Here is a 23,362-nt window from a genome sequence, read left to right on the forward strand (position 1 = left end):
AATAACTGAAACTCAACTATCGGCACTCAAGTACCAGTTCTGTAATCAAGTATTGTCAGCTGAGAAGGAAGAAATTCAACTGTAGTGGCCTCAGCTGCAGGTCATTTTCCATAAGTTACTTGTACTGGCACTGGTGTCTTGGGAAAAATCCATCTTGTCTCACTTAACCCATTTTTTAACTAATGCTGTGTTCTGGTAATTTGACAGCATACATGCCACTGCAAACAGTTGGTTGATATTATAAACATGTGACATGGTAATGATGCTATCAAAAAGTTTGTTCTGTTTGATCCTCCTAATGACTCGCTCCACATGTACCCTGAGTCTGGCTATGGCCTGCGTCTCCTTAACCTGGTATGCTGGCATCTGCTTCTGCTTAGATAGAAAAGGTGGGCAGTACACTTTGCATTTACAACAATCAGTGATTAGGAAGCCCTTATCTACCATCACTGCCATGTCTTCAGTCAACTTCTCAGCAATGCCTGATTGTTTGAATAGTTCCTTGTCACTAACCGAACCAGCATACAGATTAGAGATGAATGTCACTGGACCATGTGGAGCTATGCCAACCAGGGCTTTCATCGTACAGTGGGATTTGTACGAAGAGTACATTTCACTTTGGAGAAGTGGTGAGGATGGTGTCTGACACCTCAGCTCTGTACAGTCAAGGATCATCTGGGTGTCTGAGAAATCTTTGAATTCCTCAGGGAGGTAAGCTTGCACTTCTTCACGTGTAAGCCAGATGCACTGAGACCCCAGTGCAGTGGCAAGAAAATTTGTCCATGTTGCAATAATGCGGCTCACTGTGGACTGGTGTATGTTAAATCGGTGTGCCAGGTCCCTCTCCTTCAAACCAACTGACAGGAAAACCAGGAAAAGAAAAAACTCATCAATTGGCTGTAGCAGCTGCCTCTGGAAGGTGAAAACAAAAGGGAAAATGTTACTCCTTAAGCTATGAACTAGTAAAATTATTCTTTTCTTGGCTAAATGTTTTGTAATGGTTAGGCATACCATACTGTACCATGGGGTAAACAATGAGGTGCTGTAGTGCACAGGTGTATGTATGTAAAGGATACTGAGTCTAGCATACATACACCTGTGTATGTATGCTACTGTACATAAAGTAATGTTATTGTACATAAATACAATAACATTACACCTCTAGTTCTAACTACCAACAAACCCATAACCTACTGTTGATGTGCGTGCAGGTGTCAACACTTCTTCGTTCCGATTGGCAGCTGACTTGGCTCTTGAAACCCGGATCATTTTATAGATGCAAGGCTCAATCAAAACCCAGAATGCCATCAAATGATCATAGCTTGGAAATCTATTCACGAGAGAGACATACATCATGTCAATCATTAATTAACATTACACACTGACATAAAAATAATGTGAACTGTGACAAATATGCTAATGGAATGCTGTATAAAATAGTCTGATTAAGAGTATTTGGTGTTGTATTTTACCTGTAGCATTAGGATATTGTTTAAATACTAAAGCATCTACATAAAACATACAATCAGCAGAGAAAAAGTAAATTTCTATTTTGTTTTCATTAAGACTGGAAAAACTTTCTAAATTTAACTGATGGTGACCTTGGTATATTTTAAACAGTTAGCTTGAATAGAACTTAGATGTACCTGGTATAGAATCGGATGTCAGTGTCGGAGCCAGCAAAACGCTGTAACCCAAATTCTCGCTGGACACGTAACTCCTGTATTTCCTTCCTCAGAGTCTCCACGTCTTCGGACAGGTCTTCTGCAGCTGATGCAGATATGTCCAATGCAGATGGCTCAGGGACTGAGCAGTAGTCATGATCTCTTGTAAGACTGTGCTCTTCTTGATCGTCAGGAGGAACTAGTTCAGGGCGTCGCTCCGTTCTCTCCCAAACACTACACCGCGGTGGTTCAACTTTATAGCCATTCCACTCAAAAAGTGTTGGTACAGCACCTTTAATAAGCCGCCTTCGACCATCGAGGGTTGTTGGCTCTATGAGTTGATCACTGGCAAAGTGTCTGCAGCAGACCCTGGTGTGAGAGGTAATCGTGAAATGATCCCGGTGTATATTTACCAGCCATTGTCTTCTCAAGTCGGAATGGGTCGGAAAGGCATGAAAACTTAGTATGCCGTTAAATTTGGCTGAAGCTGAACAAAGTGGGACACAGCAATGCTCGGAGTATTTCTTCTCCTGTTTTTGAAAATGTTCTGTTTTAAATACTTTCCTTTTTATACTCATTCTGAAGCGACATTAGCATAGCTACCGATAGATAAGCAAACGTACCGGAAACGCACAAGCGGTACTATTTGGAAACGGAAATACGTCACATGCCCTAGTGCAAGTAGTCTATTTGGCCTTAAGTGGTGTTCTGGCCGACACACCGGGGTGACCGTAGTGCTCAAAGACTGAATCAGTGCCACAGCCGTGCCTATCTTTGATATCTCCACTACAGTTATATTTATTTAACCCTTGTATGGTGTTCGGGTCTGTGAGACCCGTTTTCAGTTTTTCTCAAAAGAAAAATTAAACAATTAATTATTTTTTCAACCTGAAATTCATTGGCTTTGGCTTATTTTCTGTGAAGAACATAAATCCGAACCAATTTTCAATGACCTTATACTGTACCTCCCCCCACGCATTTACATTACATACAAGGTGTTCGGGTCCACTGGACCCAGGTCTAATAAAAGTGTTGAAAGTGTAGGTCCTGTGTTCCCATACTCTGTCTTCCTCCTTTCTGGTGCTGCTGATAGTGTTTTCTTCTTCTTCCCCTCCTGCTCCCGCACAAAGTTGCAACATTGTTGAAAATTCAACTATCAACACCGTCTGCTCTTACATTCCTGCACATTTTACCCTCTTTCTTGAGGGATCCAAATTTTATTTTCTCATACCCTGTCCCACCTGCAAATTAGGGGCATAATACTATAAATAAGACTTTGCCAGTGTGGTTCTTTATCACAACTGATCAAGATGACAAAAGATTATCTGCTGCGAGGGCCATCCAGTTGATTTTGGAAGAGAGAGGGGCTTCAGATGATGATGTTGACAAAGAGGTTTCAGAATATTTCACATTTCTGAAAATTCAGAGTCTGACAGTGACTTTGAAGAAGAGGATGAGGTTGAGCACCATTTAGTAACAAAACGAAGACGAGTACCCCATCTGCAGCCAGCTCCAGGACCAGAACAAGCCCACCAGACAGCAAGTGAAGAAATATGGATGTCAATAACTGGTGAATTTGAATGGTCTTCTTGCCCAAGAAATGAGCCACCCTGCAGAGCTGTTACTGTGATAAGCCAGGGCCAACACGGCTGACAGTTACTCATGTGCAGGACATCAAGTCTTCATTTGAGCTTTTCATCCCAGATTCCATCCAGAAAATTATTCTGGATTGCAGTAATCTAGAAGGAAGGTGTGTTTTTGGAGAGAGGTGGAAGGAGATGGACCAAATTCATCTAAGAACCCCAAAGGCCTACTTTGGGGTTTTTATCCTTGCAGGAGTTTTCAGGTCCAAAGGGGAATCCACAGAATCCCTGTGGGATGCAGAAACCAGCAAGAACCTTTCCGTGCATCAATGTCTCTGGAAAACTTCCACAAAATTTCCAGGATTATCCGTTTTGATAACCGAGACGACAGACCAGCTCGACGGCAGAGAGACAAGCTAGCTGCCATCAGGACAGTGTGGGATAAGTGTGTGCACCACCTCCCCTGTTTTACAACCCTGGGCCTAATGTCACCATTGATGAGCAGCTGATCCCATTTAGTTGTGAAACATATTGCTTCACGCGTAAATGTGTTGTGTCTTTCCACTCACTCCACTTGATTATAACTGATTTATTTTTTTATAACATTTTATAAAAAAACAAAACAAAAAAAAAACGAGAAGCACATTAATTCATAAATGTGATCTAACAAAGGTAAAGGGAAAAAATTAACCATGTTTGCTGTTCATATGGTTTGTAATTGGGATGAACTAAACATCTGTTGAGTAATTTAACATAAAATTGTTTGATAGTGTTAATTTGGAAAGCCAAAACTCTAGTGGGTCCACCAGACCCATGAACACTGGCTGAGTAACAAAAATATGAACACCACACAAGGGTTAAGGCAAAAAGGCCTCACGTTCTGAAAAGTCTTCATCACCGACTAAATCTGAGGATGGATCAAGAGATCAGTGGTTTGATGTCTGGCTCCACCTCTCCATGCATAAAAGTGTCCTTTGGGACTCAAACTGTACTGATACTAAGTTGTAAATGTTAAATAAAAGTGCTTCACTACCAGTGTTGGTCACTTGAGAATAGTAATTAGTTACTAATTACTGAAAGTAATCCAGTTACTTTACTGATTACTTGTTTTCAAAAGTAACTAGTTATTTTATTACTTTTTAACAACATGATACACAACCTGAATAAATAATAATATTAATAATAATAATAATGATTATAAAGCAATAGACCTTTCAAACCAATCTTTTTCTGCATATTTCATGATATAAAACTGAATCAAATGAAAAAGTTTTTTTGTAATTGTTTATTAGTTTTAATCTTTTAACTTTATGCATCAAGCAAAATTTAAATTATATGCAACAGCCTTTGACTGGAAGCAATTTGTTTAACATTTAAACCTATTTTCTGCATATTCCAGCATATAAAATGAAATAATGTTTTGTGTTTCCACTCACTCTTTCAAATAGATGCAAGTAAAACAGCAAAAAATAAATATAATCAAAGATTCAGCAGCACTAAGTCCTGTCACTCTTAAGTCTATTTTCACCCTTTTAGCAGGAGTGGGGCCAGTGGAGGTTTGCCCAGTGCTGCAGCGGTCATGTTAGTGGGGGGATCCTCTATGAATTTCACATTCCAGTGGCAGTGTACTAGGTGCTTGCTCAAGTTTAATTTTTCGCTGTAGAAAGAAGTTTTCTTCCCACGCAGTGTACAGCGGATGCTAATTTTTTTGTCACTTTTTACAGAACCAAACTTAAAGTGATGTCAGTACTTCCACGCTTTAAACCCTGCATGGTTGTACTCTTTCTGCACTCCATATTATCCGTAGTTGATCTACACACGTCTGTTGCTGCCACGGATGTCGCACGCTCGTACGTCATTGTCATGAGACATTCTCACAAACAAAATCATGGTTTAGTAACAGTAATCTAATTACTTTTTATTGCAATAATAATCCTTTACCATACCAAAAAAAAATCAGATTATGCGTTACTGCCCATCTCTGTTCACTTCAGACACTACTACTGTTTGAATATATGTGTGTGACTTGGTGACTGAGACTTGCTTTAAGAAAGCTTTTGAGTGCTTAAATTGAGTAGAAAGGCATCATATAGTACCAGTCCATTTACCGTTTTAAAATGGCTCAGGATCTCTGAGTAGAGAATCTTTTCGTCATCTTGGTCAGTAAGGAGCCACACATTCAAAGCTACATATTTGTTGTGTCCCACGTGTGATGGAGCATAAGAAAAGAAATAATCAAATAAAACTGAAAGTAAAATGTGTGGGAATGTGGGAACAGGCAGGTGTAGGTGCTTGAATCGTAACAGTGTTGGAACATTGAGTGGGAAAAGCATGAGAAGAAAGAAAAAAACACCACACAACGGGCACATATATACAAACAAACAGAGTGAAGGGACACAGCATCTCCATAATTTCATGACCCACCGCATAAATAAAAGTGTAGGGGGTGTGAAGTAACTGGAAACATGTTATTTTATACGTTCTTCAGAGAAAATGAGCCACATTAAGAAATCTGAGGTTGAAAATATGCGTAACATTGCACAGGCTCTCCTGTATTTACAGGATACAGATATTTTTTGTTAATTGATAGAACGCTTCTTTATCTTTCTTTATTTAATTTAAGTTTCTATTTCTAATAGATAAATAGACAGTTGAACACAAAGTTCCTGTTTTTTCACCATTGCTTTTTTTCCTTTGGTGTAGTACAAATTGCAGTCTAGGAGGTTTTTATCGGTAGGAAGACCTGTAAAACTTACAACACTGTTAAAAGTTTAAAATTCACCTCACTTGCATTTTCTAAAGATGCTCAGTGGTTTCGACTGAAACCTTTGGCCCCCGTGCCTCATGTTTGGCATCCCTGCATTAAAGGATCCAGGTCTGACTAACTGAACTGTCAAATCTGGAACGTGCATATTTGAGTCATGTTAGTTTCATGATGTCCACACTCCAGAACTAACCTTCTGAACAGTTTTTGCAGTCTTACATTTGATCACATGGTCAGTTACATTTGATGAATTAATTGGCAATAAAGTTGCCATCATAATGCCAATGGTTAGATGGAAAAACAAAAAAGAAAGTACATTTCCTTGAAACACTTCATAACCAGAGGTAATTAAACTATATTGACAGCAGGTGTGCTAGTAATAATAAATAATACAAGCTAAACACTTTATTATGTTAATATCATATGAGCCATATAAGATTAACTGCTAGAAACACAAGCATAGGAAATAAAAGTCAGCAAGCATATAAGTATCAGCAGAATTTACCTACTACACAGGTAGGTGTGTGATTTGACACATTTTGCAGGTTAAATATGGCTCCCAATTTATTCAGTAGAGATGCTCATTACAGAGTTCTCAAAGTACAACCTGCAGGCCAACAAACAGAGAAAGGAAATAACACTATTGTACTTTTCATTCATCCCCAGTTCGTCTCACATGGCATGATAAAGAGCACAGAGGATGAGCGTTTCTTTTGAATTTGAGCTTGCCTGTTTCAGACATTAAAGCAGACTGAGCCTTCCCAACTTTCCTGTTGTCTCTGTGTGAAATGCCGTTGCTCTAATGGTTAAAAGGAAACTGTGATTCAGTGCAGCGCCTGCAATTAACAAGCAAAAAGCACCATTTTGTGACAGAAACATTCAAAACACTAATTAAATGTGACTAATGTGTGTCATTTTCTTGTGGGTAGTTCGCTCATGTGCCGGCTCACTAAATTGGTACTCTGTGATCAAAACTTTGAGAACCCCTGGGTTAGAGTATTCATAATTATACTATTTCAACACAGTGAATTCTGTGATTAGCTCTGTTAGTTTTCCATTCTTTCCATTACCAGTTAGACTGCATTTCTTCCCCCTTTTCTGACCAACCAGTCATGTTTCAGACTATTTGTCATACCTAGCAACATAACCAGCCATACCTCCTCACTTCACCACAGGTAAAGGCTTAATTCCCCTCCTTGCTCAGTGTTGCCCAGAAACGTTTCCTTTATAACTCTTAAGCTTAGAGTCTTGTTAAAAATTTTCAAGTGGTTAAGTTGCATCCACACAGAAGGCAATTTGCTCATCGCTTTGTTGCTGATGACTTGTCACCAGCTGTCATTCCAGGCTCTGGTTACCAAGGAAACCCTCGTTTGCTAATCAAGGATATCCTGCGTTCTCACTGGATGATGATATGAAGTTGGTGCTAGTGATGATGTTCACACAGGTTTTGGTTGTTGTCATTGAATATAAATTGCTATTTATTTGATAAATGCAATAGATGGATAATAATAGTTTTTTTTAATACTGCATGTTTAATGCTTATTTAGTTTTTATGTTAAAAAATAAAACAAAGCTATTTATAATTCTGTTGCACAATGGACAAGAAATGGATTTGTATGTGCTCTGCAGTATTTTTTTCACAATGTATAATTATTTGATTTTCTAAACATTCAAAATAAGATATGAGGATTGTAATTACTGAAAATGTCTTTTAATTGTATGAATATATTATTTAGAGCATCTTGTTAGCTTAAGTGATGCAACAGCAATTATAAACACTACTTTACCATATTTAATTATTTATAACTTCTATATATTCTATGCTCTCAATATTGCTGCCTGCATAAGGATAGAATATGCTACAGGCTGATGGAGGCTTTACTGTCCGTACACAGTGCTTGACAAATTTATGAGACCACCACACAATGTTAGGTTTATACCCACTAAAAGTACTGGTAATTATGAAAATAATTCCTTATGTTTCTGCAATATTTAATCCCCCAGTATGAAAATGATATTTTGAAGCTGGTAGATTAAATGTTAAAATGATATTTGTAATGCTAAAATTTTATTATTTTTGTTATCTGTGAATTTTCAAACTTTCAGTTTTACAAAAAAAGGCAGAAAAGACCGTGAAGCACGTTATTATTAGTTTTGGATTAAGTTGCCAAATTAGCATTACCTATTTGCTTAATCCTAAAAAAGAAAGAAAAAGTTCTATCGCTCCACAACTCGTCTCAGATTTGGGCATAAAAATCTGAAGAACATTTATTTTATTTTAAATCTTTTAAAGGCTTAAAGTTGCTGATATATATATATATATATATATATATATATATATATATATATATATATATATATATATATATATATATATATATATAATGATGCCGAAAGAAATCATAAAAATGAGCATATAAAAGGTCAAATTTCTTTCCAATAATGTGCACTGTTTGACTGTGACTGACCCGAGGAAGGAAATGAAAAGGAGACACACAAAGAAGAAAGTGTTGGATATGTGAGAAATGAGGAATCAGAACAGTAAGAAACATGAGAAAGGAACAAAAGGCATTATCAGGCCCAGAAACTAATGATACGGAAGTGATAATGGCAGCATTTTTACTCTCAGGTAATGGCCAGGAACAAAAGACATCTCAAGAATGTAGCATATCAGACTGAAGAAGCTCTTAAAGGTTTGGTTGTATTTGCACTTCATTTTGTTTGGTTTAAACCAGTGGAGGAAATGTCATCTGTTTTTCTTCTCTTCCCATTCTGAATTTCCCGAATACAACTTCTGATTGCAATGACAGGTGATTCTAAAGAAATGGTAAAAGCTTGCTTTCTTTGACTTGGTTTTTGGTTCTGTGGTGTTGTTTTACTGCTTTTCCGGTTGACAGTTTTCAGCAAACAGACATAAATCCACTGCACACTACCTGCAGTTACAAAATCCACACAGATAAAGGCAGTGCCTAGGTGGCTGAATGTGCAGCGTAGAATTTTAGTGAGCTAAAGAGCCAAAAATTTTCCTCATAAGCTGATGGAAATGAAATGAAAGCCGAGAAAATATTGGTCTTACGTTTCTTCAGGTGGATACAAGTACGGTAGTATGAATGCTAACAATACACAAAAGGATATGAAGAAAACTGTGCAGGTTGAGACCTCGGAAAAGTTAATATCTTGGTTATCTATGTTTTTCTCGTTTTTTCCAGATTGTATTCTACTTCTGAACCTCAATTACCACATGTAATGACAAACTAATGATGCAGCATGAGTGTTGCCTTTATTTGCAGACTCATGGAGCCATTCCTGAACATCCCTCGAGAAGCGGTGGGTGTGTGGGCAGTGAAGAAGGGGTTAGGTGCGATTACGTAGGGGAGTCTTGCAGAAAGTAATCCCCCAGCGGCATGCCAAGCGAGCCTCTCGGTGGTCAGAGGCTTTCGTCAGCTCGCTCATTAAAGCCCCCTATCTCTTCTTCTTTCGGCTTCAAATTGCCTTCCCAGCCTCATACTGCGGTGGGGCCAGAGGGTCAACAGATTATCTTCTTAATCCCGTTAATCCGTCCTCACATCAGTCCGGGATGATTCTCACCATAATTGTATTCGCCGCTGCCTCAATTAGAAAGAAGCAGGGGTCTGAGGAAATGAGGTGGAATGAGACGTCAGGGAGGATCAGCAGCAAGAACGCACATGGTTTTTTTTTTCCTGTAGTGTGTGTGCGCGTGTGTGTGGCATTGCACAAGTAAGGAGCAACCCAAAGTTCATGTCTGAGGAAACCGGCTGGGTTAGCTCCTTGCTGTCAGTGAAAGTGTGACAGTAGTTCAGTGAAGTGCAGTGACGACAACTCGACTGATTTGTGGTCCAGTTGCGTAAGGTGGCTCAAGCTTGAGGACTGAAGCACTCGGTGCAGTAACACAATCAGCAATTGGAAATGTGTGTGTCAAGACGTGTGAAAGACACAAAAGAGCTGCGTTAACATGTGTCCGGCACTGAGAGGTGATGAAATATGTAAATAACATGAGTTCATAGTGCATGTATCTGTGAGCTTCTCTCTGCTCCTCCTATTATCCCTGTCAGTATGATAAGTCAAAGGTTAACCACTCCTAATGGGTGGACATTATGTTAATTAGACGATCTATTAGCGTCCTGTCAGATTAGGCTCAGCTAACACGAGGCTGGGTCACAGGGCGAGAGGCTGAGAAAATCAAACAGGGGTTTTAGCCTCTGGAGAACTTTTCTTTCCTAATGGTTCCACACTGTGTGGCAAACTGTCTTCAAGCTGGGGGTGATGTTATAGGTAATGGCCAGGAACTAAAGACATCTAAAGAATGTGGCATAAAAGACTGAAGAGGCTGTTAAAGGTTTGTCTGTGCCTGCAGTTTATTCAGTTTGAATACTAGAAGATTGCTTTGTTTCGCATGGTTTTGGTTTCTGAAACAAAAGCTGTTTTCGTGCACAAACTCCAGAAACAAAACAGGAGAATCAAGTTGGGACACTGTCCAAAGTTGTCACATCTGAATACAACACAATGTGATCTGCTTCAACGCGATTTGCACGTCTTCAAAAAGCTCTCTTATTGTGAATTCATCTATTACCCGCACCAAATGGACATTAGACAAACTGTCAATGACAGAGTTTGAATGTTAAAGACACTTTAATGTCCAGCTAGGTCAGACTCCTGTCTTCTCATGTGTGACAATGGTTTAAAATCCATGGATAATAAATTCATAATCCCTGATGTCGTTCTCCCTAGCTACTTCTCCAGTTCCAAATCCCAAATCATTTCCATCCCACATGGAATATTTTATTCCTTCAACGCTCTGGGGTGTCTCAGAGTCTCTCGCAGCTGATCTTACAGCTAATCTAGTTTTTGTCAATGTAAATGAGCACGTTCCAGGTATAGAGCCATCTTGTCCTGTATTTAAAGTAAATTCCAAGTTTAAAGTATTCCTTATTGATCATAATCTGGGCCTTGTTAATCCCTCAAGGTCATTCACATGAGTTAAGGTAAAACTATTGCAATGGTAGTTAATGGTACTGTACAAGTTCAAATCCTGAGTGCTCTAAGGCTTCAGAAATTTAAGGATCTGGCTCACGTCCCAGCTTTACATTTGGCTGCAAAATGTGTGAGGTTACAGGTCAGTGAAGACACCAAGCTGCACACTTACCACTCCTTGATGTTCATAAAAGTTACAAACAGATTTGGTGACCGAAGATAAGATGAATGGATGGATGCCATCACTGGGAAGTGGCAAGAATTATAGACTTGCTCGTATTTCCCATGCTCTGCTGTTGAGAGCAGTAGAGAGCACAGGGAAGAAAAGCTGAATATGATAGCCAGTCTGGACTTCAATTTTCCATTATTTCATTTTTTAGCAGCATGATTCTCAGTCCTGAAGAACTGCAGGTTATCAGATATCAGAAAACCTGTTTTGTTGTTTTAGGTTGCTGTACAGTTTTTCCAGCAGGAGCTTGTCTTGCACTTTCACTCTTGACAAACTGCACAGTGCACTATATAGTTGGACCTTTCGGTGCGGTTATTTATTTGTATTGAACGACCTATGCTGCACAAACAAACTGCACCAAGGGAATAAATGGTCCACAGTAGGGTCCAAAAACAGTACACAAGCATTTGATGTTTGATGTCCCCAGAGGAAGAGAAAAAAAAGCTCACTTTCAATGTCCATTCATTCCTCCATCATTTTAAAAGTGTGCATAAGTGCTATGAATGCAGAAACTGAATATCAAATAAAGAGAAAACTGAAGTGCTGCAAGGCTCTTAAGGCTAATCTGACAGGTGCTCTTCAGATGCAAGCTCAATGTTAAAAGAAAAGGTTGCTGAGGCATGTTTGTTGATTCTCTTCCTGGAGAATTGCTACTATAATACTACTATCCGATTGTTCAGTCTGACGTCTGGGTCTAAACTCCGCTGCAGGTCCATATATCAAACGATCACTATGGCATTACTGAGAGTTGAAAAACTGTCTAAAGTCTTTCATCTTTAATAAAATGATCAGCGTTCTGCTCTACCAGGTGTAACAATTGAGTTTAACATCCAGGCATCCATGAAAACGGAATTTATGACATTTAACGGAGTTAGAAGTTAGCAGGGAGTTAGCTCGCTAGTTTCTATCTAAATACAATATAGCATGTCCTGACTGCGGGGTTTTGGAAACAAATTAAAACGTACAGCTCTGCTATCACTTCCAGCATAAATGAAGACAGAAAACTAAACAGCAGTGACGTTTGTAGGGCTACTGAAGTTTGGCTAGCTGGTATATAATGATGTGCTACGTGACCGCTAGCGACACAGCTATGTTAGCATAATATAAACAAGCTAACTTTTTTTCCACTCGATAAAAGTTACCGTGAGTGTTGTCGGTGGTCAGGAACAAATGTAATCGCATGGCAGGATGCTGTAAAAGGACCAAACTTCAGCCAGGAGAACAACTGAGATAATCCATCCACAATACGAGGTTAGTCATTCATATACTGCTGCATGGGCTGGGCTGTAGTTACATCCTAAGGTTTTAAAGACTGAGCTTAAATAAATGACTAGTGGTAATAAAAGCCGAGGAAGGTCAACAGGGATCACTGACTGTTTTAGGAGCTTTTTGAGATCAAATAGAAGAAAATACATAACATTAAACATGTTAACAACACAAAAGCCATATTAAACGCACACTACTTTAGGCCCGGAAGTAGGATTCGTCGTGTCATCACTGAACAACCGGATAATAACATTATTATATTATTTTACAACAAACATAGTGCTTCAGGAACTGTTTTTTTTTTTTCTTTTCGGTTGTTGAGCAGAAATTGGATGGATAGGATTTCTTTTTTTTTTTTTTTGTGCAAGATTTGATCACATTTCAATTTTCACTGAAACAGATATCTCGTGAATTGATAATCTGCATCATCTACAATTTTCATCCTCATGATTGTCTTTGCTGCTGGGTTGTTTACATACATTTCACAGCTCAGTGTTATATTGTATATTTTATTACATTATCGAAGGCAGTGTCTTCGTGATTATATTCGGAGTGTGCAGCGCCCAGGGGCCCCACTTATCCACGCTGCCCCAGTAGAATTAATATGCTTCTTGATATGACCAGGGTTCAATGCTCAGCCTCAGGTGTCTTTTTAATTACTGTTGCTGCTTCTCGTTGTCTTGGTCACCTGTCTTGGTGGGTACTACCGGTAGTTGTAATTTTTCCTCTCTACCTATACAAAACAATCCCTACGTATTTTCTGGCATAAAGAAAAGCACAAAAGGATAAACAATCTGAGAGAAATATACCTCCTGAGGGAAAAAGCACAGTGTGTCTGCAAGGAAATGGATCAGAGTGAAACTGTAGGTGTTGGTTGTCATCCTTGTGAATGGATTACTCCTTCATTCTCTTTGACCTTCAGTGTCTCCATGTCTGCCGGTGTGAAGTCAAGCTCGGGTGACCTTTGGATTTTTACACAAGACTCCTAGCCTACTGACGTAACTCTTATCTTTTTCTGGTGCTGATAATGCCTTTCCTCCCCCCACTCGATCTTGATGTGGAAAAGTCAGTTTTCCTCATATCGCTAGATGCAGTAAGAAAGATTATGGCTCGGTGTGGGTGAGTGCACGTGCCTGTGTGTATCTGTGTGGGTCTAAGCACAATAACCTGTGCATCTGTGAAAGACGGAGAGAAACAACATGAAATTGGTTAAATTGCCACAGTATCATAATGGCTCCTATTTTTGTTCAGAGCTTTTACATCTGAATCAGAGTGTGGTAATGACCTGTCTTTGTCTTGAAAGAGAGTTTGTCTTTAAAAACCTCTGCGCACAAAAAGGAGGTGACAATAATGTGTGTACTTGCAGCTCCTATTAACCAAACCTCAGTCATTTGCTAATGCAAAATGAAGGTAAACAAAATATGAGCAGCTGTACTGTGAACTCAATAGACCAACAATAGACGATGGCAGAACAAGCATAACATTTTAGCTAAAGTCTTTAATCTGTGATTCTACAAACCCTGACCTTTGTTTGGCATGTCCACTCTTTACGCTAACACCTGCAAACTACAACAGACAAACAGGGAAAAAAAAAATCAGTCTTTTATTGCTTTTATTACCTCAAAGTGTTTCTTAACATAAGGCATTTATATGTTGCCTTAAATACAACAAATACAACTAAATACAACATTGTGCATTTTTTTAAAAAATTAAGAGTGCCATGAACTAAAACTTTACATACATTACTTAAGGATGTAAAAATGTGGTATGTTACAGTATTTCATTGTGAATTGAAGTAAATTACCATTGGCTATAACTAGCTTATACAGTATAAGCAACCACAATTATGGAGTAGAGATGTTAACACGAAAGGTATCCAGATGAGTATTATCAGGGCCGTCCACAGGGAACCGCAGACGGTGGTAGAAGAAAAGAAAAGTTCTCTATCAAAGTTGGATTAGAAAAGTAGGAAAAGATGCACAAACCAGAGGGATGACCACAGCATTTAATAATGGAGGAATGTTCATTCAAGAACTCAGGAGAGCTTTACAAGGAGCAGATTCAGCTGATGTCAGTCCATCATGAGCCATCACGCAGAGAAGTCTTCAGGAAATGGGCTGCAACTGTTGCATTACAAATATCAATCAACTCCTGAACCAGAGACAACATCAGAAGAGTCTTACCTGAGCTGAAGAGAAAAAATAAGTGGACTGCTGCTCAGTGGTCCATAGCGCTCGTTCAGATGAAAGGACTTTTTGCATTTCATTTGGAAATCAAGGTCCCAGAGTCTGTAGAAAGAGCAGAGAGGCACAGAATCCAACCTGTTTGAAGTCCAGTGTGAATTTTCCACTGCCTGTGATGATTTGGGGTGACATGTGAGCTCACGGTGGTGGTGGTGCTGGTTGGCCCACTGTGTTTTATCAAGTCCAAAGTCTAAGCAGCCATCTGCCAGCACATTTTGGAGTTTTATGGGGATGCCAATTTCCTTTTCTAACTGCCACAGTGCCCAAACTACTACCAAATGGTTTGCTGACTATCATGATCCTGTGCTTGATTGGGTAGCTAACTTCCCTGAGGTGAATGCATTGTGAAGAGGAAGATGAGAAACACGTGACCTAATAATACAAACAAGATAAATGCTACTATCAAAGCAACCACAGCTACAGTGACCCCTCACCAGCGCCCATGTTAAAGGAGCCCCAATCAGTTATTTAGAGTAATATAAATGAAGATACTTTCCAGACGTTTGACATTCTTCCTTTTTTGATTGATGAGCTGTTGATTTTGAGCCATAATTTTACATGTAATCAACATGGAACATCTGAAAGGTTACATTTGTGAATTGAGTTACAAAATGTACTTTTTGAATGACATTCTAGTTTTTTGAGATGAAATATTAAAAAAAAAACAAAAACAAAAAAAAACACAAAGTCAAGCGACAACCATTTTGCTTTACTTGAGACTTGGATGTCCTAGTTTATATAGTCTATTTGAAAAAACATAGCAAGAAAACACAGATACTTATAAGTATATAAGAGATTTACGAACTAAGAGGACTCCCACATACTCTCAGAAAGTGTAACACTGCAGTTTCTTGTCCATGATGTTTTCCACTGAAGTAAAAGACCACAGGACATAATTTATTTGTTTATTAAGTTTTACAGAAACAGTTAACAGTTCGGTCATCAGCTCGCCCCCTGTAGCTATATACAACACAAAAAGTCTCAGTTATATCTTCCTTCATAAGAGAACTGAAGTGTATATATTTAAATGAGTTTTAAATGTAATGCTAAATTCCCTAATTACTTTCACCATTATAAAGTCATTTAGTTACTTTCCAAAGAAGTAACTGTATCTAATTACGAAATCTTACTAAAGTGCACAACACTGATCTAATAATATCAGGAAGCAATTTGAGAAATTGTGAGAAAGCGCACATTAGAAAGTTAACGTGAAGCCACCATGAAGCAGAAAATCATAATTAAAATAAAAATTTCAATAGACGTGCACCAAAAAGTATAATATGTGCTGAACGTACTAATTACATTAATGTGAAACTGCAGTTTATATCTAGACTTTTCAAGTTAGACATCTCTAAGAACAGATAATCCACAGAGCTGAGACTCCATGCGGGCTCATTTACAGGCCAATCAAGTTTTCTTTTGGATCTTACTGTTATGTCAAGAGGACGTTTTATGGTCCTAATATGAGACTGGGCTGACAGACACAAAAGTAGTCAAATTTAAGAAGAGAATCTGGTCTCGTTGTTATGTTAAATCAAGTTTTGTCATTACAATTTGGGCAGGGGAAGGGATAAAGCAGATCTTTCCTTAGGGTATGAACCAAAAACTGCACTGAATAACAGTTTGAATCATTTGTAGTCCTAAAATCAAGAAGTCTCGTAAGAATTAGATATCTCATAACATAACATAATTACTGATTCAATAAAGAAAATAACTATAAAGTTTGCAGGCTAGAAAGAAAAAGCCTGGTTCAGTGTTTACAGTCGCCTGGAATGAAGCTACAACTGATGCTCATTGCTACCACAGAGCATTATACCTGCTGCACTGTGTCAGTAAATAGTGTACTCTAGGTATCCATTTTCTGCAGGCTTTTTTTTACAGTACATTGGTTGGTAAAAACCTTGAAGATGCAACTACAGAGCCATCACGCTTACATTCATCCCTACATTTGCTGACAACAGCTAGTTTAATAGCTTTCCTACAGTACGCATCTCTCCTACACATTTGGCGGATGCACTTCCCTTCAGGTTTATCGTGCAGAACAATACCACATTAAAGAAGAAGTTAAACAATTACCAGCTATTTTTTAAACCACTTGGACACTCAAAAAAAACAACAGAAAAAAGGATTTCGTCAATGAGGCTGTGGCAAACATTTTGTTCCAGATGAAAAGAGCTGATGGAGACGAAGAAAGAGAGCACAGTGTCTGAAAAATAGGGAAACTGCCACATGCAGATGAATGACCTGAAGACGGGAGGGCAGAATTTACACCATTGTTTGCTTTTCACACACAACACTACCAGACAGGCGATCTCTGGCCCTGTCAGAGCTCATCTGGAGCTGAATTAAAGGTTCAGGGAGGGGAAAAAAGCAGTACTGCAATAAAACAAGCTAGCTGAAAAAGGAAATGAGATCAATAAAGCTTCGAGAGAGTCAAGATCTGATGGGGCTGAAAACCATGTTGAGCTTGTTTTCACCTGCTAAGTCTCTACCATTAATCTGCAGCACAGCATTATGGATTATATTGCAGATTGATTTGCCAGTGTCTCACATTTGGTAGCACAGCACTGCTCTTTAAAGCCAAAACTGCACACGACATAAATTCTGGGAATGTGTGAATCTGCTTTTCAGCAGTCTTTCACGTGTGTTTTTGCTGTGTAAACACATTCGTAAAAGAAATAATGTGTGTGAAAACAAAACGAACAAATGAGAAAGGCAACAGCGACCGCTATCTACCCTGGGGTTCCTGCACCATTTTAAAAATCACACTCATTGCTTTTCAAGGACCGTTTTAAGAATAATTTCAAAAAATGCATTATATATTTGGCCTTCATAAGCAAGTCTTAACCACTCATTGGATAAACTGGCATTAATAGAGCGATGGTGAAGATGTGCAAACCAATAACTAACTGTCATACAGTCTATGCTTACAGCACAGGCTTAAATGTTCTCAACTGTTTTCAATTGTACTTGAGTGTGATTAAATTGTTGGCAGACAGATAAAACCAAGACTGAAACATATATTTGGTAAATATTTGTTATTGTTGGTTTATTTCTTATCTATCTGCATCAAGTATGGTGTAGGTCAAGTTTTTTTTTTTTTTTCATGACTGGCAGCATGGGTCTGCAGCAGTATTTTGACCAAAAGAAGCAGGGACACATCACCATGGCAACCAAGAAGCTACAAGAACTAGCTATTGTATTTTAACACAAAACCTTGATTTTTTTCTAAGCAGAACCAAGACGTTTTTAACGCCTAAACCAGGGGTCGGCAACCTGCAGCTATGTAGCCGCATGCGGCTCTTTTGTCCTTATACTGCGGCTCCGGGTGGTTTGGGAAAATAAATTAGAAGTATTTAGTTGAAGTGTATTTTATTTGTGTTTAGTTCTAAATTGGAAGATTATTGTGATATTGAAATATAAGATTAAAATTAAAATTATATTTTATTATTTTTCATTGCTCAAAATAAGCGTCACACTCGCGGAAGCCGGTGTACCCGCCGAAACGCCGTGCATTTATCGAGACTTTCAACCCCAGGTAGGCCAATTATGGATCTTCGGATCCACATTATGTCAGCAGCTGTTCTCCACTGTGAACTATGTTAAAGACAAACACTGCTCACGCCTCACAGATGACAGCTTACAGTCCTGTGTAAAGATGAAAGTGACTTCGTACAGCCCCGATTTGCAGACGCTGTGCGCAGAGGTTTAGGAGCAGCAGTCCCATTGTAAACATACCACGGCAGACCCGACGATGTTTCCATGAAACATCGTTACATTTCAGCATCTCTTTATTGACCACTTTTCACACATGGTTGCTGTACGCACACAGCCGGCTGTAGCTTTGCAGCTCACAGCCCGACAACACAACAGCAGAGAGAGCACAGACTTTAAGGCGAGGCGTGATTGCGGGTGCCGCTGAGGTGCCCAAAGGCTATATGAGGGAGGCGGCTCACAACAGTTTTTGTTTGCTACATGGATCATTTTAGTTCAGCTGGGTGTCTTTCCTTTTGTTATATTTCTTTAAGAGTTCAAAATGTGTTAATTACATAAATAAAATGTAATTTTCTCTGTAGCACTTCATGGATTTCATAAGCAACACACCTTAGTTGCTCTGTGGATTCTTTTAAAAAGCAGTTAAAAACGTTTCTGTTCAAACAAGCCTTTTGTTGATCTACGTATTTTATATTCTTTACATTATTTACATTTGATCTTTTATATTGATTGTATTGTTTATTTTAATCTTTGTGTACAGTGCTTTGTGACTGCCTGTCTGTTAAAAGCGCTTAATAAATAAACTTTACTTACTTACTTACTTTAGTTGTTCACACAAAGCATAAAGGTAAAAAAACCAACATATACAGTGTTATCTTCATTTTAGATGTCAAAAAGTATTTGCGGCTCCCAGTGTTTTCTTTTGCGTGGAAACCGGGTCCAACTGGCTCTTTGGGTGTTAAACGTTGCTGACCCCTGTTATAGCCGAACATCAGGCTCTCGTCTACCCAGTATCACAGCAAAACATGTAACCAGCACGCCGATCCAACATGTCCACGATTTGCGACTCTAAATTGTGAAATGGACATGCATGCAGAACTTGCAGTAAGCTACAGTAACGGCAAAGGGAGATATTTTAATCCAAAATTAAAGCATTTGGTAGATCATAAGGAAATTAATTTTGAGGGGTGAAAAAGTCAAAAAAGCTATATGTCATTATGGTTCTCTATACGCTATTGTGGATGAATGGATGGATGCTTTTAATGTTCCCTATCTTTTGCTTCTCGCATTTTAAAGATAGAAATGTCCCTGAAATCACACCTTGACTTCACAGCTTCCTCACAGAAATTACACCTGTCTTTGTTTGCTGCTTAGTGTTTCCAAATGACATATTACATGTTTTATAATAACAGTAATAACAACACACACATCTTCTAATTGGATCAGTAGCTCTAGGCCTGGTAACAGCTTTTGCCCTTATAATGCCTCAGTTTTTCCTTTCTCTTTGAAGACACACAGACATCTAACTGGCATAACTTTGGCCTAGACTGTCTCTCAGAAAACACACGTACAGACACACTGTCAATTTTCCCAATATTCCTAATACTATGCATTTTGTTATTTTCTCTCATTTTGTTGTATCTTGTCAGTCATGTTTTTCTCTGTCTGCTTCTTTGAGCCTGACAGATTATTTATAACGCTCCTTTTTTAGTCTAGACTTCACAGATGGTTCTATAAACACGATAATCAAAGCCTTTGATTCCCCCCCCCCACTTTTGCTTTTCTCTTGGGGTTTGTGATCACATCAAGAGCATGCTCTGCATTGTTACAAAGCTTTGGTATGGATCACTCAATCAAGTTCTCCTTTTGGACTTCACAATGATGCTTTAATTTCTTATTGCTCACTTGCAGTTAACATTCGTCAGCAATGCTAGTTAAACCCAGAGAAGAAACATCACATATTTAATCTCATAGCCTGATGGGTACCACAGTTAGCTATACAGCCCTATGAAAAAGAGTTTTTTGCATATTGTCACACTTACATGTTTCAGATGATCAAATAAGTTGTTAATATTAAACAAAGATGAGTAAAATGCAGTTTTAAAATTATGATTTCATTTATTAAGCGGGAAAAACAACCTGGTATTATTGATGGTACCATCATCTCTTCTGTCTATCAAATGGCTATCTGAATGGCTATCAAACCACATTTTCCACCTTGGAAAACCTTCATGTGGCTAAATGTAAAAAATTCTGTAAAGAAATGATTAAATGCAGTTTTTAAACTGCAAAATGCAGTTTAAAAACTGCATTTTGCACATATTTGGTTACCATTCTCTCATAGTATAGAAAGGCAACCCGTATTCTACCATATTTTGTCTGATAATCTGAAACATCATCATCATCAACATCTGAAAAAGAGAGAATAGTGCAAACATTTCTAAATGTGCAGCACCGTAGATACAGACAGGGGTTAAGTGAGGATGTGCATTTAAAGAAATAGTCTGCTGTGGTGACTACATTTGCTCCTGCTGCTCAAAAACATCAGGTCATTTGCAAACTAGGTATCTATTCAACTTGGAACTATGCACTATGAAAACTGTGATATGGTAAATGAAGGGCAAGATTGTGCTGAAGTTAAATACAGTTAAGGTTTGGGCTAAGTAACCTTAATAGCTGATGGCAGCTGATGTGTATTTCTGGTTAAGACTTCTTGAATGGTAAAAATGTATGTAAAAACATAGATGTTGGGTGAAGACACTGGTGAGTTACAACCCACAACATTTTCCCTGGCTATAAAAACCCCCATGCAGCACTCTCAACATTGATTTACAGCAGCCATCAATCAGCCCTCCCCAAGTTGGAGAAACTTTCACTCATGGCTGACATAAAATGATATTATTGTGGTAGGCCTGGGCTGGATTGTCCCTCTGGGACCTGGATGCAGCGGTGATTTTGGCCACCCTTACTGTCCCCTCCACTCTGAGTCGCACCCCCTAAACAGAAGTGGCAACAGGACGGGGATAAAACAGTGCACCCAGGGAGCTGCCCCCTTCGCGACCCGCTTCTCAAACCATCGATCTCACTCACGGGCCCCCGCACCGGCACATGGATCTCCCTGATTGAATTCCTCCTGCTCCTAACAGATCTGCTGGTGTAGGCTTGCTTGCTAGCAAGAGGCAAGACATTATTTAAGTGGATGAAACCTGATATGAATCATTCTGCCATGGTTTTTGCTGAATGACTACTTAGCTCACTTTTTATGAGCTAAAAATAACTCTTGTTTACGCTCACACTGACATGCCTTAAAAAAGCCAATTAGGGACGAGTATCAGAAACTTCTCTGTCTCTTCATCCACCTATGCTATGTGCTCCCTTTGTGTCTGCATATGTGTGTGTGCCTGTGCATTTGACAGGTGCCAGCAGGCCACGCGATTTATCCCGCAGTAAAACACTTGTTATGCAAAGCACTTATTAAAGCGTCAGCAGGGAGGATCGATAAACCATTCTTTACGCCAACAACTTAAGAAAACCTGGTCACGGAGAGACAGCGTGCAGTGGTTTGCTGTGATATATGGCATCAGCGGGTCAAAATTAATTTACTGATGCGAATGTGAGAAACGCCATGCCAATAAAGTGGCAGGGAGAAACTATTATGAATCAGCTTGCCTGGCTGTCTGTAACCATAAATACTAAAAACATCATTAGAGGCTTAGAAGGGAAACATCAATTCTAACGATTATTAGCACTGGAAATCTATGAGACTGAGGAAGTACAAGTGAAAAGAGCCCACGGGACTTTAATGACTACCAGCAACGAGTGTTGGTGAATAATGTTTGTGCACCAAGTACATAATTGTGTGTTTGTTTACAGAGGAAGTGAAGAGGGAAGTGATGGAGATGAAGTTCACTCCTGTAAGTGACACAGTCATCATGTACATTTGTAAGTGTGACTAAGCACTCCATGATATTGCAGCAATGCTGCATGACACCTGTTGTTGCTGCTCTGGAGTAAGCCTGAGATCATCATTCACAAATCCCCCGTCATTCCCATCAATCAGTTTCACCACTCTTGGAAGAGCTCATTGATCTGGGTCTGCAGGTAAGAGGGGCTTCCATTTTCAGGAGTGCCTAAGATCATTGTCGTTGTCTCCCAAAACAACTGACTAAATTCCCTGAACCAAATTCACACTTTTTAGCCAGCACCTTGAACTTCTCTGAGAAGTCGGAAATTAATCAAGTATAGTATTCAATCACTAAATCTAGTAAAAAAAAAGAAAGGCAAATAAATAACTACTAATTACTACTACTAATCCAAACGTAATTATGGACTATACAGTTGTTGTTTTTTTCAGCTTTTTGTAAAAAAAGAAAAAGAAAAATTTAAGGATGACAACAACAATTACAGAAACATTCAGGAAATGGTACTTATCAATACTGTGACCACCTAATACACCTTATTAGGTGGTCTAATAAATGTGTTAATGACTGTATATTGATATAGTTTTTAAACATGAAAGGTATTTGTTGATCTCATAGCTTGCCATTTTAAGTTCAACATTTGTTTTTAACCTGATGTCAAAACACCAGGGTTGCAGATGAAAAAATTAACCAACATCTCTAAACACTAGGGGTGGGGGAAAAAATCGATACTGTGTAGTATCGTGATATTTTGTTTGCTAATAATGTATCGATACAGGGACAGCAGAAATCGATATTTTGTTACAAAAAAAGTTTTTGTGGACTGGAACACGCTCTGACTTCAGAGCATGTTGATCCTTTTTCTGAGCAAGAATCCTGACATTCCTTCACTGTCCAAATGTATTTAACTTTTTTTTGGCAGCAATAAACATGACAGTTTACTTATTTTAATTTAAGACATGTTTTATTTTAATTAAGTTTAAAACTTTTTTATTTAATGTAAAATTATATTTTGTTTTAATTTACTTTCAAATTCTTCAGTTGCTGAATGGGCTGCATAGTTTTCATAAATTGCATAGTTCAGAATAGCTATAATTGTACCAGATGGTTGCATTCAGTTAAGTTGGACTAGTCTGTAATACAAACCGTTCAAGTTTGTCAACAATAAAACTGACTGAAATGAGAGAAAGACTGAGTGTGAGACTT

General features: G+C 38.6%; 1 protein-coding gene across 1 annotated transcript; it reads right to left on the reverse strand.

Annotated features, from left to right (window-relative positions):
- Window positions 1–26: 26 nt before the first annotated feature.
- LOC113016540 (uncharacterized) lies at window positions 27–22,376 on the reverse strand. Its single transcript, XM_026159441.1, has 4 exons — window positions 22,303–22,376; window positions 1,647–2,033; window positions 1,195–1,330; window positions 27–912 (listed from the first exon to the last, which is right to left on the reverse strand). The coding sequence occupies exons 1-4, from the start codon at window positions 22,374–22,376 to the stop codon at window positions 160–162; spliced, it is 1,350 nt and encodes a 449-aa protein (XP_026015226.1). The 3' UTR covers window positions 27–159.
- Window positions 22,377–23,362: the final 986 nt, after the last annotated feature.

The sequence above is a fragment of the Astatotilapia calliptera genome, chromosome 23 (assembly GCF_900246225.1).
Source record: "Astatotilapia calliptera chromosome 23, fAstCal1.2, whole genome shotgun sequence".
In the NCBI taxonomy this organism is placed as follows: domain Eukaryota; kingdom Metazoa; phylum Chordata; class Actinopteri; order Cichliformes; family Cichlidae; genus Astatotilapia; species Astatotilapia calliptera.

What these genes read in the sequence shown, in the direction of transcription:
- LOC113016540 (XM_026159441.1), bottom strand. Translation starts at nt 22,376, where the DNA reads ATGATCTTAGGCACTCCTGAAAATGGAAGCCCCTCTTACCTGCAGACC. An exon ending in AATGAGCTCTTCCAAGAGTG is followed by an intron (nt 2,034 to 22,302) that starts GTGAAACTGATT and finishes CTCTCACACCAG; the next exon opens with GGTCTGCTGCAGACACTTTG. An exon ending in GACATCCGATTCTATACCAG is followed by an intron (nt 1,331 to 1,646) that starts GTACATCTAAGT and finishes TCTCGTGAATAG; the next exon opens with ATTTCCAAGCTATGATCATT.